Below are 16,134 nucleotides of genomic sequence, written 5' to 3' on the forward strand. Positions count from 1 at the left end.
CACATCAAAATAAGTTTAACCAGTGCATGAGAGACAGTACGGTAATATTACGGTACCAGTACAGTAACAAAAATAGGGAATAGGGTAGATCAGATTGAACGTGTGATCTTAACATAGCGGCAGGCTCAGTCCTGTACGCATCACAAAGCTGTGCGATACATTGATAGTACGTCTGTGTAATGCATAAATAGATTTCTTTCACACTTGAAATGGCTTAGGCCTCGATAATAATACGAGTACAGTTTTCACGGCACGGTTTTTATGCAAAAAAACATTGTATTAGATTCGGGCCAATATGTTATATCTTAAGAACTCTGCCCAAATAAATTTGCTCAGCAACATAAAATATTTATCAGTATGTGTTAGTAACACGTCCATGCCAATGGAACAGTGGAACACAAGACAGGAAAGGAAGCAATGAATTGAAAAGGATGAATTATCTGCACTGTTATTGTAGTCGAAACATCACCAAAATAAAGAAAGAGTATTTTTCAATTTAATATACACTAAACTAGCTGTCTGTATTTGCCAAGTCTTCATCACAATTTCCATTGTTTTATGTCATCTTGTCTAAGTACACACAAACTGTAATACATCAATACTTTCCAGAGAACCTGCCCATCACCGAGGCAAATATTTATGGAGTATAATTTGCTACAATTTTGGAAAATTTATAACCCTATTTTGAAGACAGTTTGAAACCTCTGACAAAGATGTTCCCAATGCTCATGTCATTACACAACATAATGGAGAACAATTCTATTAAATCACTGTGAGATAAAGTCAGACAAACAAAATACTTTCCACTGTGTGTGTGTTTGTGTATGTATACAAGTGTCCTGAATGGGGAAGACAAGCTTCATAAATAAGTGGAAGAGTGAAGTACTGGCAGTTTGTTAATTCTATGCAACCTGGCTGCAATATCAAGTCTTGAAGTAATCTATCAACATATTTTATTAACGAGTTTAAACATTTAACATAATGAAGAAAAACTGTACAGCATGATGCAATTGATAAAACTGAGAGGAACTTTACGAGGACTTACATAATGTAAAAGCATTAAATGCAGGAAAACTGTTTAGTTAAGGTTTAAAGAATTTAAAATTTTACTTTTGTATATTGAATAAGGCTTTTTCCCACGATTTAAACAAGTTATCTTTTATTCTGCAGCTATTAGCTTATGTAATACTGTCTCTTTACAACTTTTTTCCATCCACCCACCAACAAAGCTAAAATTGTTCTAGAACCCTTCGGTACTAGTACAATATTAAAAGCCAAAATAGATGGAAATATACATATTTTATTACTCTTGTATTCCTGACATCAGAAAATCCAAAGTCTCTAAAAGCACAATTTGCATTGCCTGTCAAGTGCACTGCTTTATTTTTATCTTCTTACGAAATCACAGGTATTAAAACAAACACATACATTAATTGCCTTAATTCTCTTTATACACAAGGATTTGGATTAACCGAGTCACTGATTTTGACGCTACATCAAACTAAGTACCTAGCACTGCAATGCTTTACTTCCACTGTCCCTTCTCATAATCATACTTGGAACTAATGCCTTCTATTGGATTTGCTCTGATTTGGATAATTCGTTCCAGTTGTGCCTTCTTGTTCTCTTCAGAGAATGATTGGGGTAGATCCTTGTATACTGTAAACCAAGAGCAAAAGTCATCTATTAATAAAAGTGACAGATAACCAAAACACTTTCAAACTAAAGTGTACCTATATTCAGTTGAATCAAAACCATACTGTAGGATTTTAAGAGCAGTAAAACCTAGTTTTAATATTTCCACTTTTAAGTAATAATTTCAAAAGTCCCAGCATAATTATTAATTACCATAAAAACAATGTAACTGATCCCAACTTGTAAGGAATACATTTCATTGGATTTGCGAATCTACAATTACACAACCCATTTTAGTAAAATTCCGAACCTATTCCAAAATGTTTGCAATCGATATCTGTGTGACACTAGCAGTAGTACATTGCAATCCACAGTATGCTTATCTCGAATGAAAATTAGCTTACAAAAATGTTATTTTATGTCTGCATATGAAAATTATAAATCTGTGGGTCCAAGGCAAAATGTGATGTCATTTCTTGCTTTTCTCAGGAGTGAGTATTTAAAGTTTGAGCAACCATACAAAACCATAGTAAAACATGTTTCGTAACAAGGGCTTAGACAGAAAAATGACAGATATATACATACCATCTTTTGCCATAATGAAGGTACCATTAAGATGCACAACATAACGCAAAATCACATTTTCGCCAAAAATTGACGTATCACCTTTTGCCTTGGAATCACAGGAATTTAATTTAAGTATGTTTTTGCGATTTTATGGAAATATATTGTGTATTTGCGAAAGTTTATTGTTCATGTATATTTATTTACTAGTAGTAAAGTTAACGGGTATTAAGAATATGTAAATATAACGTAGTTAATGACCTAAAGATGTTTTAATTTTTCATCTCAGTCATTCCTGACTTAAAAGAAAACCTCTTAAAAACTGCATTTAAAGAAAAAGAAAAAAAAATAGTCCCGCACAGATTCGAGAAAAAGAGCTTTACTGCAGTTTGGTGAGCTCTAAAATGAAGTGGAGGCAGAGCTTGTCCATGTCTGGACGTTCTACGATTGTCTGCGACATACAGTAATATAGGTACCATGTTACACAGAAGTTCGTTGACAAATGGGAAACATTTCTCTAATTGGAAATACAGTAAGTTCACTACCGCAAATGTTCAAAATGTGCTCCATTTACTTGAAGACTGTGCCTCACTCAATCCTGACATTCTGTCACTCTTAGAAGTGTTGCAGGTGGGATGTGCTGGTTAACATGGGTAATCCTTTGTTTCAAGTCATCTGTAGATATAAGTTGTCTGAAAAACGTGCTGTTTCACAAATCCCCATAGAAAGAAATAAAGGAGTATGAGGTCTGGTGACCAGGGAGGCCACAACTGAGGTCCACCTCGTCCAACTCAGGGCACACCAAATATCTCATTTTGTTTCGGGCGAACTGTTAGAGCATAATGTGCCATGGCTCCATCTTGTTGAAATCACAATCTTATCTGCATGCGCAAGCACACACACCTGATGTTTCAGAAAGCTTTGAGGGGTTACAAAATTTTATTGCAAGTAAACTACTGGTGTTATGTTATGAAACCAGTCCAGAACAAACAAGGAACTCAAACAGTTTATGTGTGTATGTTTTGTTAAGCCCAGAGTTCACATTCCTGCTGCTAGGCCACTTTGTTTTGTTCAGCTACAACTCGTATTCCTTATTGTTGCTACGAAGACAGAGAAATCTTTCTGCATGTTGGAATTTCACACTACTAGGTCAGTAATTACTGTCCTACGTACATTTCGTATAAAATTCGAAAAGAACCCAATTAGTGAAAACTCAATTCGCAAATAATTGAAAAACATATCTTCTGTGCAAAGAAAAACCACCTGGTCGCACATCAACTTCAGGGGAAGACAGGGATCGTGCTGACATGTCAAAAACAGTGTGGCCCTCTCGATCACCAGACCTGACACTGTGTGATTTCTTTTTGTGGAGTTACATCAAAGACAGTGTATTCATCCTACCAATACCGTGTAATTTCAGAGAGCTAAGGCAACACATCATTGCAGCAGTTGACACTATCGACTGGTCTATGTTGATGCAAGCGTAACAAGAACTAGACTATCGTGTGCTGTGTCAGATATGGTACACACATTGAACATGTGTAGATGTAAAGAAACTGTTTGAGTTCCTCGTTCGTTCTGGACTGGTTTCATTAACATAGGCTAAGTTAAATAGTTTACTTGCAATGAAGTTTTTTAACTCCTCAAATCTTTATGAAGCACAATGTATAATGTGGAAGCTCATTAAAATAGCTTTCAAATGATGACACCTTGCCCATATCTGTATCTTAGCTTGTTGCAATATTACAGCTAGTTAAAAAATTGCTAAAAAGACCGTAAAAAATGGAAAATTTTAACTCTGATATCTTCTTTGCCTGTACATTAGTAAGTTTGAAAGAGTATATAATTGTTTAACAATTCTACAGATCATTTTAGACTCGAATGGAAAACATTAATGGAAATCATAGAAGCTAAAGGAAATGAGAAGATAGAATCATTAAGTGTAACAAATTTTGTTCAAATTTGTAAGAGTGAGGTAGATTTTTTCCTTCAAATTGTGTTGATCTGACATGGATTCACCCATAATGAAAATTAAAATAAGTGAGAAAATTTTCAAGAATTCTTGGAATATGGTTCCAGAGTACCACAATTTACTCACCAAACAGTTTCTCCAAGACAACAAGCCAAATGCCAATGGAAATGAATACACAAGCAAGTCCAATAATAGACTTCCATTCACCAGTTGGAGCAGTCATTTCAGAAAATGTCTGGCAAAAGCTAGCTCTGTAGAGGGCTTTCTTCTCCTCTAAAGACAGTTTCCGCCAGTCACCCTTTTCCTTTTCTCTCAGTGCCTGCAAACAATAGTTACAGTTATTACAAATACAAAGTATCACAAAGTTTAACAAAACAGAAGATTCCGATATTTTCACAATCTTTCGACCTATATCAGTGAATCAAATTCCACTGTCTTAGCGAAAATTTTTGTGTGACCAATAATTGGATTCCAGTAAACATGTAAGATCAGGAGACATACTTCTAATATTTATGCCCGGTTTCTGGTACATCTCAGTTACTTAACTGCTCTTATAAATTTAACTGCACTGATAACTTTCATGAGTTTCCAAAAAGTTAAATGTAGATTTATCAGCGCTTGTAACTAATAATTGAGGTACCTTCAAGTTCAATATCTATTGTCGTCCATAGATGTCTCCACTAGTATTTTGTTAGTGTTTTTTTTTAGTTATTTATAGTTAGCTTACTTTTCTTTGCAGAAGTTTTCAGTAGTAAATGATAGTATATGTGTATAGTTCCATCTCAATTATAATATGATTAAAATAGGTAGGCAAATCATTGGCCTTATCTCGCCAAATAGCATATTACAATCACCAATTCCATAAATGACTGAGTAGCTCACAAAGTGTCGTTAACTAACCAACAAAAAAATACATCCAGAATACAGGCAGCAGAAATGAGATTCTTCAGATCAATAACTGGTTACACAGACCAAGGAAAAAAAAATACCGTATTCAACAATAAATCAGGACTATCAGCCTGATATCACATTCAGCGAAGATTCTCCTGGTGAATATTTAAACGACGTTTATAATCTAAGATGGAAGGACAGTTGGAAGAAGAGCAGTTTGGCTTCAGTAAAGTAAAATGTACAAGGGATCCAATTGGACTACTATGAACAATCAGCGAAAGATACCTAGAGAAGAATAGTAGTAGGTGATAGTAGAAGGAAGAATAAATTGCACATGATTTGCTGCTGATATGGCGCTGTTAGCAGAAGAGGAGACAATATTAAGGGATGTGCTACTGGAGTTGCATGACAGCTGTTCAGACAAAAAAAAAACGTGATGCTAGAAAACTACACTTTGGTTGCAAAAGCATGTGGACTGAAGGAGGAGTTATGCATTTGTGGGAGTACTTCAGGAAGCAGTACTCCAAGAAACATGGCACTAGCAGAGGATTATCGTGGTAATATTCCCTCTTTCAGTAATCTTGGAAATTACTACAGTGTTATACAGTCTTAACCGTTGGGAGCACTGATATTATCTGCATATGCTCCTTATTGAGACTCATTACTCCAAAAATTATGTTCCAGTGCTTCACATCTTTATTGTCAGTCTTGGATTGTTTTGATTAACAAACTACAGACCTCAAATAAATCACGTAATACTTTGACGAATATGAACTTTAGAAATCAATATCAGTTTAAATAAGAAGCTGTCCCATATCAGGTATTACCCTTACAATTGCTCTCTCTTTATTACTTTTCTTTATCAATACTATGTGTAAGTGTTAATACAGTAAGGAAACTGTGTGTTAATAGTGCTACGACAACCTGTTAGCTGAGCATCACTAGCATCTCTGGTGGAGAATAATTATAACTACATGCTCACCATATCTATTAACTTGGGAAAATACAGTAAAACCTCGATAAGATGCACCCATTTATTACGCTAGCCCATGTAATACGCTTCTTTTGTCTGGTCCCTGCACATTTCATATACAACACTTTTATAAACTACCCCATTTGTTGCGCTCTAGTCCCGCATAATACGCTATTTTTGTGGAATATTTTCGATGTATTTTACAGCAATGAAACATTTTGGCCATTGAACTCACTGATGCCATTAACCTGAAAAGTATTCAACCCTTTACCTGCGCATTTAAACCTGTATAAAACCCCACCTTCTTGTTACGCTCTCTTATTTGACTCTTTACCTGCACACTTAAAGCCTACTTACAGTTACAATACCTCACTCTCTTGCTAACCCTCTCTCTCAAACAACATTCCTCACTCGGCCGTAATAAAATTCTCGAAATTTTTGCTGGTCAGTTTGTTGTCCTTCAGTGTATTGAAGTGTCTGTGAGTGTGATTACAATGAGTGTTAAACAAAAGCGCTTTTCTGTGTCGGAAAAATTGGAAATCTTACGAAAGTACGATGAAAACAGTATTCTTAACCTTTGAGAGCTCGCGCACGGTCTTTTCAACCGGGTGTGATAAACGTTTAGCTTCTGCTTCAAGGTCACTTGAGTTTTGCTGCTCACCCCTTCAGTACCTTTCATTCGACTCTTCCAGAATAAGATGTGATTGTTGTCATGCACTTTGCTATTGGTCAATTTGATTTGAAACTGTTGTTATACAGACCTGGTCGTTTCAACCGTGTGCGAGTCATTACGCAACTTCGTATTGTTTCACTTGGTGTATAAGTATAATGTAGTTTTTTCTTGTATTTATAACTTTTCACATATACGTACGTTTTTGTCAGTGTAATACTTTATTTTCACTACTGATCCCCGTACATTGCCGTGTAGAAATATGGATGAAGAGGGAGAACGGATAAGGAACCTTATTGATAGTGTAGAAAAGGAAATGGCCCAGGAAGAAGAAACAAGAAAGGAAGCTGGTGCAGTCAGAAGACAATTGTTCTGTGAAAAAGAAATTATCAGACCAATTGATAGCATTGAATCGGACGTTGAAGAAGAAGATATGGTTGAAGAAATCGATCATAACACAGACTCTGCTCAATCAGCAGACGAGGAAGTAGACCTTGTTCCAGGTCCAATTTATACAGGGAAAGATGGAGTAACAACATGGGAAATGCACTGTCCACCATGTAACAGACGTGTTGGCGAATGTAATATAGTAAGGTTTATACCTGGTGTAAAACAGGTAGCAAGGAGCGCATCAACTCCATTCCAGTGTTGGAAGTTATTTTTTACTGACACTATCATTGATGAAATTGTTAGACATACAAATGAAAAAATTGAAAAAGTGCGTCCAAATTACAGCCGCCCAAGAGATGCACACAATACAACGAAAACTGAAATGGAAGCTTTTACAGGACTTCTTTATATGGCTGGAGTTTTGAGAGCATCTCATCTGAACCTGTTCGACCTTTGGTCTGCTGATGGGACAGGTGTTCCTTATTTCAGAACTTGTATGAACTGGATACGATTCAAGTTCCTGGTGACAGTTTTAAGATCTGATGATTCAAATACTCGACAAGAGCGCAGAAGTGTTGATAAGCTTGCTCCTATTCGATCTCTCTTTGAGCAAATTGTTCAAAAATGCTCCGAGAATTTTACTGTTAGCGAATACGTCACTATCGACGAGATGTTGGAATCTTTTAGGGGAAGGTGCAGTTTCAAACAATTCATAAAAACAAAACCGGCAAGATATGGAATAAAGGTATTCTCTCTGGCATGTGCAAAAACCTTTTATACACTGAATATGGAAGTCTACGCTGGTAAGCAGCCTGAAGGGCCCTACCAAGTTGATAATTCTGCTAAATGTGTTGTGAACAGGATGGTGCAGCCAATCTGTGGATCCAGGAGAAACGTCATCACTGACAACTGGTTCACTTCAGTGCCGCTTGCTGATGAACTTCTAACAACTCACAAGTTAACATTAGTTGGAACGCTGAGAAAAAATAAGAGGGAGGTGCCTCCTTTATTTTTGCAAAGTCGTTCAATGGAAAATAGCAATGTTTTCGGGTTCACCAAGGACAAGACCCTTCTGTCCTACTGTCCGAAAAAGAAGGTGGTGGTGTTGCTGTTATCCACCATGCATCATACCGATGAAATTGATCCAGACTCTGAAGAATCTAGAAAACCTTACATGTTGACATTTTATAATTCAACGAAAGGAGGGGTGGACATGGTGGACGAGTACAAGGCTAGGTATCCAGTTGCAAGAACCAGTAACCGCTGGCCTCTAACTCTGTTCTTTACACTACTGAACATAGCAGGCATCAATAGTTTCATTATACTGAAACACAATATTCGCCAATTTGACATGTTTCGAAGAAAATTCCTACAAACACTCAGCAAGGAGTTGTCTAGAAATTATCTACTTGAAAGACTGCAACTAGAAAATCTGCTGCGTCAACTGAAGAGAAACATCAGAGAAATTACTGGAACTGCCGAAGAAAGAAATCCACCTCCATCTGGAGAAGATGAGGGTCCAGGAAGGTGCCATCTCTGCGATTAGAAGAAAAATCGTGTCTAAGACGAGGTGTAATGTATGCCGCCACTTCATCTGCAAAGAACATACACAGTCAACTTGCACTTTTTGTGCTAATCCTGAAGAAAGTGCCGATGGTGATAGTGATGAAGATATGTAATACATGTGAGGTCATGTGACTAAGTGAGTTCATCTTCTAATATTATTTTCTTCCGTGTTTGTTGAATTTAGGCCTATTTCACACCGATAATGACTATAATGAATAGGACAAGTGGAAATACCGTCACATTTTTGTGTTACTCCTATACCAGGCCATGACGTTGATGAAAATATTTAACATATAATGTGATTTATATATTTTTCACAGTATAAAGAACACTCAAGGTTACTTGGATATTGGTATGTTCACCTTCTTTTTAATACATAATAACAGTAATGTTAATGAATAAAATACAGTTAAATAATGTTTTTGTAATAATAATATTGATGTTAATGAATAAAATACAGTTAAATAATGTTTTTGTAATACTAATATTGATGTTAATGAATAAACTGCAGTTAAATAATGTTTTTGTAACTTTTGTGCTAACAGATATTAGCAAAAAATATAGATTCCGCTTCATTTCCATGCACGGTCGATTCAACCGTGCGCGAGCCATGACGTAAAGTTTACAGGCGCAAGCTCTCAAGGGTTAATCAGAAACAACTCTCTGATTCATTAGAAATCGCATCATCGACATTAAGGACGATAATAAAAAATCGCGACTCAATTACTGCTACTGCAAAGTCGGGAGGATGTAAGTGCAGGAAAGTGAAGTGTGGTAAACATGAGGACTTGGAGAACATTTTGGTCGACTGGCTTCATCAGTCTCGAAGTGCAACCATACCCATAGTGGCCCTAATCATTCAAGAGAAGGCAAGCAAAATCGTATCCAAATTAAACTTCGATTTTTCTGCTTCCAATGATTGGCTTGACATATTTAAACAACGATATGGAATTGTTTACCGCCAGATTTTCGGCGAGTCAGGAACTGTCGGTGAAAGTGAAGTTAGTGAGTGTAAAAGCAGAGTCTGCCTAATCTGACTTCAAGATACGAATCCCGTGATATTTTTAATGTGGACGAATATGGTTTATTCTTTAAGCTCATGCCTGACAAATCATACGTTTTCAAAGGAGAAAAGTGTCATGGGGGAAAATTAAGTAAGAAGAGAGTAATAGTGCTCGTTGCTGCTAATTCTGATGGCTCTGAAAAGCTGTCTCTGATCGTGGTGGAAAAATCAGCAAAACCGCAATGCTTCAAACGTGTAAAGAACCTGCCATGTGTTTATAAGAACCAGGCACGTGCATGGACGACCAGCGATTTGTTGTCACGTAGTTAAAGGATTTGGACAACAAAATGGTGAGTACATTTTTTTTTTTTAATTCGTAGGGTTCCGATTATTCCTTGCCTGAAAGTAGTCCTCCATCTGACGTAACTGATGATTAAGCTGACAATGAGGATTGGGTTGCTGTGCGCGAAAAGCTGGGCAATGTTCATTTGGAGGATTTTATATCTGTAGATGATGATTTTATGACCTCAGATATTCTTGATTTAAATGGCATCATAGAAAATCATGCCACAGTTGAGAAAGAAGGGGGTGAAGAGGAGGAATCAGTTCAATCTGTTACCACGTGACAGGAAGCCCTTGCAGTGATGACAATGATAAGACAATTTATCAGTGCTTGTTCTGATGATATGTCAGTTAGTGTAAATTCATATTTAAATCGTCTTTAAAATGTGATTATTCATTGTAAGGGTTCACGCACATGACAAACAACTATAAACGACTCTTTTCGAAAGAATTTAGTACAGTGCATATTGTAAATGTCTTTGACGTACAGTAATTGCATAATGGAGTAATACTGTATTACCTTTCAAGAATCATGTATTTCAATAAAGAAAAATGCTAATAGATACTGTATATAAGTCAAAATTAGTATACCCGGCTGATATGCGGTTTACACACAGTCCCTTGAACAGAATCTTATCAGGGTTTTACTGTACATTAAAAAAAAAAAAAAAAAAAAAAGCAAATTATTGCATGTCTGACATCTTAAATTTAAATAATGGAACACTATGGAAAGTAGAGAATTTTACTTGAGAACAGACACTAACTTCAAATGCCACTTAACCTGTAATCATGTGTTATGTACTGCAGGTCCAATTATTACAAATTTACTGGTCCAATTATTACAAATTTACTAACTCCAAAACAATTCATTAGAAGGTTAATATCACTGTTTTCATTAAAAATAAAAATAATACGATATCTACAGCAATAGAATAGAAATATCTTTGTCATACACTAAATTCAATTCAAAGATCATCAACACAAAATAGCTAAATATTTACACTGTGATACTACAAATTGACAAAATCTGTAATTTACAGTTTTTAACAACACCTGACAGCTTTCGATCTTTAAAGTGAAGTAATGGTTTAGTACTTCTAAAAACTCCTAAAAGCATAATTTGTATTCAACTCTCAATTGGGAAATGTCATGATAAAAATCGTACATAATGCAGTGATGCTAAAGATTTTGTTTCCAATATTAAGCAGAAAAAATTAGAAAATACAGATCTCCAAGAATTCTGCGGTACAGCCGTTTTTTTATCATAAGAATTGATTTACATATCTAATATATCGTTCATGTAGGATCTTTGGATACTGTATGTCAGTAGGCCACTTTTGAGATTGTTTCTATTGTCGCGTGTTATGTGGGTTGTGTTCATGTAACTGATTTAGATTTAATGTTTATGATATTGGTGATTAAACAGTGATGAATCATAGTATGTAAATTTCCAATCCGGTATTTGTGACCGAGGAAAATCATGAAAAATAGGTCAAATTGGCCAGTTACAGAGTTTGAACCCGGAATCTGCTGAATAAAACATCATTTGAGCTACATCACTCAGTTACAGCAGTTTTAATAATTAATTAGTCCTTATTGGAATTCATAAACTGATTGTTCTCGAACTGTTCCATGCATACACGGCAATTTGCACTCAAATATTTTGTATCTTTTAGTAGGTTTTCTCGCTGAATATTTATAACCCATTTTTTTACATAAAAAATCATTACAACAGAATTTAACATAGAAATTAAACGAAATGAAAGGATACAAAGCCGAAACATAATTGCATTAAGAACCAGGGGCGTATTTTGCGGGCTACCGGGGCTACCGGCGGTAGCCCAAGGAAATTACAAAAGAAAAAGTTTATAATATAACATAATGTAATAATTTTGTATTATTAGTTTTACCATAGTAATTAAAATTAAAGTAATTGTTAGATATATTTTGTGTAATAATAGGGTCAGCGGTAGCCCAAACCCTTTAACCAGTATACGCCACTGTTAAGAACACGTGCTAAGCATAAACCAATAGATCTATACTACATTGTATCACAATGTTTATACAGCCAGTGCTGACATACTGCGGAGAAATTTTAATTACTTCACTTTTCATAAACGACATAGAATATGTTCAAAACCAAGCTCTCAGACTCATTACTGGTGGAATCAAAACAACTCCAATAGAAGAAAAAGCACTGATTCAATATGAAAAACTTATCAGATTACCAGGAAACAATTGGCATTCATACAGTCCTCTCTGAAGATTGAAAACTCAAAAAAGTTTCATATCCAATGTTCAAGAATTAAAACAGAAAATCAATATCCCGAATTTAAAAGAAAACTTACCGTACAGATTAAACCAAACCCTTTAACTTCTATTAAATATAGAATATAATCTAAATTTAACAGAAGAAATACTGAAATCAGAAGTAAACACTGAAATACTAAAACAATTGTCTTTAGAGACAATTAGCTAATATTAGGTACCCTCCACAAAACTAGCTTCATTTATACACTGACGGATCCTTGATCTCCAGAGAACAAGGTGCCGGTGCAGGTGTTACGTGCTGTCTCTTCTCACTTTATAGATCTCTTGGATATGGAACAACAAGTTTTGATGGAAAAATCATTGCAATAAGTGAAAGTCTCAGGAATCTTCTATGCCACATCAATAAATTTAAGAATGCAGTTACATTGTCAGACTCCAAAGCAGCTATTCTATCAATAGTCTCTAAACACACACCTTCATCTCAAACAGCAGAAATAACTAAAATGCTCTCTCAATTAATATCACTCAATAAAAGAATTGTATTCCAATGGATACCATCCCACTGTGGAATCCTGGGAAACGAGAATGCGGATGCTTTAGCAAAGAAGGGCAGCACTGCTACTTACAGACCTGTTACTAAATCTACGTATTACTCTGTGAAAAGATTTATTAAATCTACATACTCAAGACTTCAACAAACAAAATTTGATAACACAGTCCCAAGGGAAAAAATGGAACTCTCTGCATCAAAATCCACAGTTAATTCCCGATTTACCACGAAAATCGTCTGTAGCTGCATTTAGATTGGCAACATGCCATGATTGTTTGGCCAAACACCTGCATAGAATTGGAATATATCAGCCCCCTAACTGCCCATTGTGCAACTCAAACCAAGAAATGGATTCGGAACACCTCAAAATCTGTGCTTCAGTGGCTGGCCATGATAATATCTTTGAAAAATATTGGAGTGCAAGAGGTCAAATAACTTTATTGTCAAACGCCTGGCATTAGAAAACAACAACAACATTGTATCACTTGGATAAACTCCAGAACATGGATTGCACCCTTTCCCTCTTACTTCAAAATTCCAACCTTGTGCACACAAAATAAATTAATGGCACTGAAAAGTGCCTTTTCGTAAATATAATGATGCGCATTCGACGAACGCAGACAAATCTGCTCTTTTTAGTATTTTAAGACATAATTTGGTAGGTGCAATCCGTGTTCTAAAATTTTCCCGGACTTTTCAGTAGTGTTGCTTATCTGCAGCTTGGATCGCTAGCTGTATGCGCGCGCATGTCCGTCTGGCAGGAAATATAGCCAAGTTTCCATACTGCATTAATACTTATATTGTGATACTACATTACATGCCTCTCTCAGGAACATGCAACAAGATGTGTTGTAGGTTCCTAAAAAAAAGTCTGGGCTGTTCTATAATTAAGTACAGAGGTTTTACGACCAACAACAGAGAAAGGAAGCTGATGCCTAAAATGATGATAGTGAGGAAGTGGAGAAAAATTAAGAATAAGGCACATAATAATAATAATAATAATAATAATAATAATAATAATAATAATGATTTATTTTAGCTGGCAGAGTTAAGGCCGTAAGGCCTTCTCTTCCACTCAACCAGCAACAAGAACAATGTTTACTGCTTGAGATCAGCAAAGGCCAAATGTAAGGCAAAGAACAAACATTCAGGCCTTATCGAAGATAAATTTCCATTTTACTTTTTTAATATGAAAATAAGTCCAGAACATGAAATGTGATATCTACCAGTCTGATATGACAGAACTGTTAATTCATAATTAAACTTCAATTCAGAAAACTGTAGTTAAAATTAAGCTTTTAAGAAGGTTTGGAGCAGTTAAGAGTTGATAGGCCTACGTCCTGAATCTTGCGCAGATTCACTGAGCTGTCCCGTATAGTATACGCAAACATTTCAACATACAACTTCTATTATGGATAGGCCTACTTATAAAATTGAGATTATATTTAACTACCGGTATGTATACTTACAACAATGTCAGGTGTATTTTCCTTAAAGCGGATGGCAGGCATAGGGAAATCTGGCCTGTCTTGGTATGAATATTGGCCATTTAACCCAAATCCAACTACTTCACGATTTCCAATTCGACTGCGACTATGAACACACGCCTTCTGAAGTTTCTGTACTTGCCTCAGCGATGAAAACAGTAGTCGACTAGCCATGTCTCCTAAGAAGTGAACATACGTATTCATTAACTTCAGGTGCTAATTAATTTAAGTTGGGCATATAGTTCGGCATTTGCCTTTGAAGTTTAACACATTACGCATAATCAAGTATGATTTTGATAAATTATAGCTGTTTAATCGTATTCCGCAAGAAGTGAAAGTTACAAAATACAGAGAAGTGTTTACACAACGAGGTTATCCAGCATTTGTGTTAAAAATATGATCGTCTTAGCAAAGATGGAATATTTAGAAAAGTACCATCTATTCTATTACACGCTCTGCTCCAATATGATAAGAGATTGGTATTAATAAAAAATAATTAAGCAAGTGATATATTCATATCAAATGACATACGTATTTAAACATAAGAACTAAATTTTATAATTTACTCAAGCAACGTCCATTAACTAACGCAAACTACTACACCCATTAACGAGGAAATTAACTTTTAACCTTTTATAACACTATTCTGCAACAATATAATGAAACGAACAGCAATGCCTGGTACAGGTAAAAGGTGTTACACTTTAGTGACTGTGAAAACGTATAATAAGAAATGTGTTATATTTCTATCTCTACACACCGTTCAGAGATCCGAATACCAAGATGGTAAGGAACAATCCTCGAACCCAAAGGGAAGGTTATGAGATTCAAACATAGAGAAAAGAGAAAAGTTGTCTTTGAATAAGGTCCTCATACATAATCAGTAAATGCTTATTTTTTCATATAATTATGACTATAAATTTATATTAATTATCATTTCTGTTAAATAATATTGGACATGTCGACTACGAAAGTCGATTAACTTTCGAGTATTGGAGAAGAAAAGAAGTCGATCTTGGCCAGCTTGCCATCCTCTGCGTATCACCTGTGCATAGATAAATTGTATTTGCTAATAGTGGGATTGCGTTGTGCTATATTTTTAACCCTGATGCGATAAGCGGCAACACTTATGGGATAACACGATAGTGTTCGTTAATATCATTCCTTTGAATTCATTACACTCCCACTTGGCTTTCCATAAGAAGAAATTATCACATTAATGAAACATGAGTTTATTCCATTCTTTTGGTACCTGCTCTGGATAAACGTTTTAAATCTGTCCCGCTTTCCATCAAGATTCTCGGGGGACAGCCCAGACATCACATGTTGTTATGCTATAGGCCTATTGGGAGATCAATAAGGTTGTGATTGACATTGTGTGCGTGGGGGCTCGGCGTTATCTTGCCCAAGAACAATTCATGATCCCCTTAAGTCATCCTGGGGTTGTTGTTGGACAAGTTAACGCTGAGCCTCCACACGAGTTCGCCCACGCAGTGTCAATAACAACCTTATTTATCTCCCAGTATAGTATAGCAGCCGGCGATGGTCTGGGCAAGAGGCTATACATAGGCCCGGATTCGTCCTCAGTCAGTAATAAGTTTGCATCATAGTTTGCTAATCAGTTAATCAAATAGTGAATATCTGTTCATGGCTGCTATTGGTGCTTCTTCTGTGTGAGAAGCTATTGAAAGTTTTAGTATTGTGTGAAGCTGTTTTAGCATGACATTATTATTATTATTATTATTATTATTATTATTATTATTAAAATTGTATGTTTGTGATAACTGTGGAAAATCCGATAATTTTTAGACTACAATTCC

General features: G+C 35.7%; 1 protein-coding gene across 2 annotated transcripts; it reads right to left on the reverse strand.

Moving 5' to 3' along the window:
- Positions 1–1,280: 1,280 nt before the first annotated feature.
- Positions 1,281–15,155, reverse strand: LOC138695999 (cytochrome c oxidase subunit 4 isoform 1, mitochondrial-like). Of its 2 annotated transcripts, none has more exons than XM_069820458.1 (4): positions 15,075–15,155; positions 14,297–14,493; positions 4,298–4,490; positions 1,281–1,659 (listed from the first exon to the last, which is right to left on the reverse strand). In XM_069820458.1, the coding sequence occupies exons 2-4, from the start codon at positions 14,486–14,488 to the stop codon at positions 1,526–1,528; spliced, it is 519 nt and encodes a 172-aa protein (XP_069676559.1). In that variant the 5' UTR covers positions 14,489–14,493; positions 15,075–15,155; the 3' UTR covers positions 1,281–1,525. The 2 variants fall into 2 exon arrangements, with proteins under 2 accessions (XP_069676559.1, XP_069676560.1); XM_069820459.1 differs by having other exon boundaries at positions 14,945–15,085.
- Between the last annotated feature and the right edge of the window lie 979 nt (positions 15,156–16,134).

The sequence above is a fragment of the Periplaneta americana genome, chromosome 3 (genome assembly GCF_040183065.1).
Source record: "Periplaneta americana isolate PAMFEO1 chromosome 3, P.americana_PAMFEO1_priV1, whole genome shotgun sequence".
Taxonomy (NCBI): Eukaryota; Metazoa; Arthropoda; class Insecta; order Blattodea; family Blattidae; genus Periplaneta; species Periplaneta americana.

Excerpts from the sequence above, each read along its gene's own strand:
- LOC138695999 (XM_069820458.1), bottom strand. The coding sequence starts at position 14,488 with ATGGCTAGTCGACTACTGTTTTCATCGCTGAGGCAAGTACAGAAACTT. Across the intron at positions 4,491-14,296 it reads AAAATACACCTGACATTGTT|GCACTGAGAGAAAAGGAAAA; the intron begins GTAAGTATACAT and ends TATTGTTTGCAG. Across the intron at positions 1,660-4,297 it reads TGTCTTGGAGAAACTGTTTG|TATACAAGGATCTACCCCAA; the intron begins GTGAGTAAATTG and ends CTTGGTTTACAG.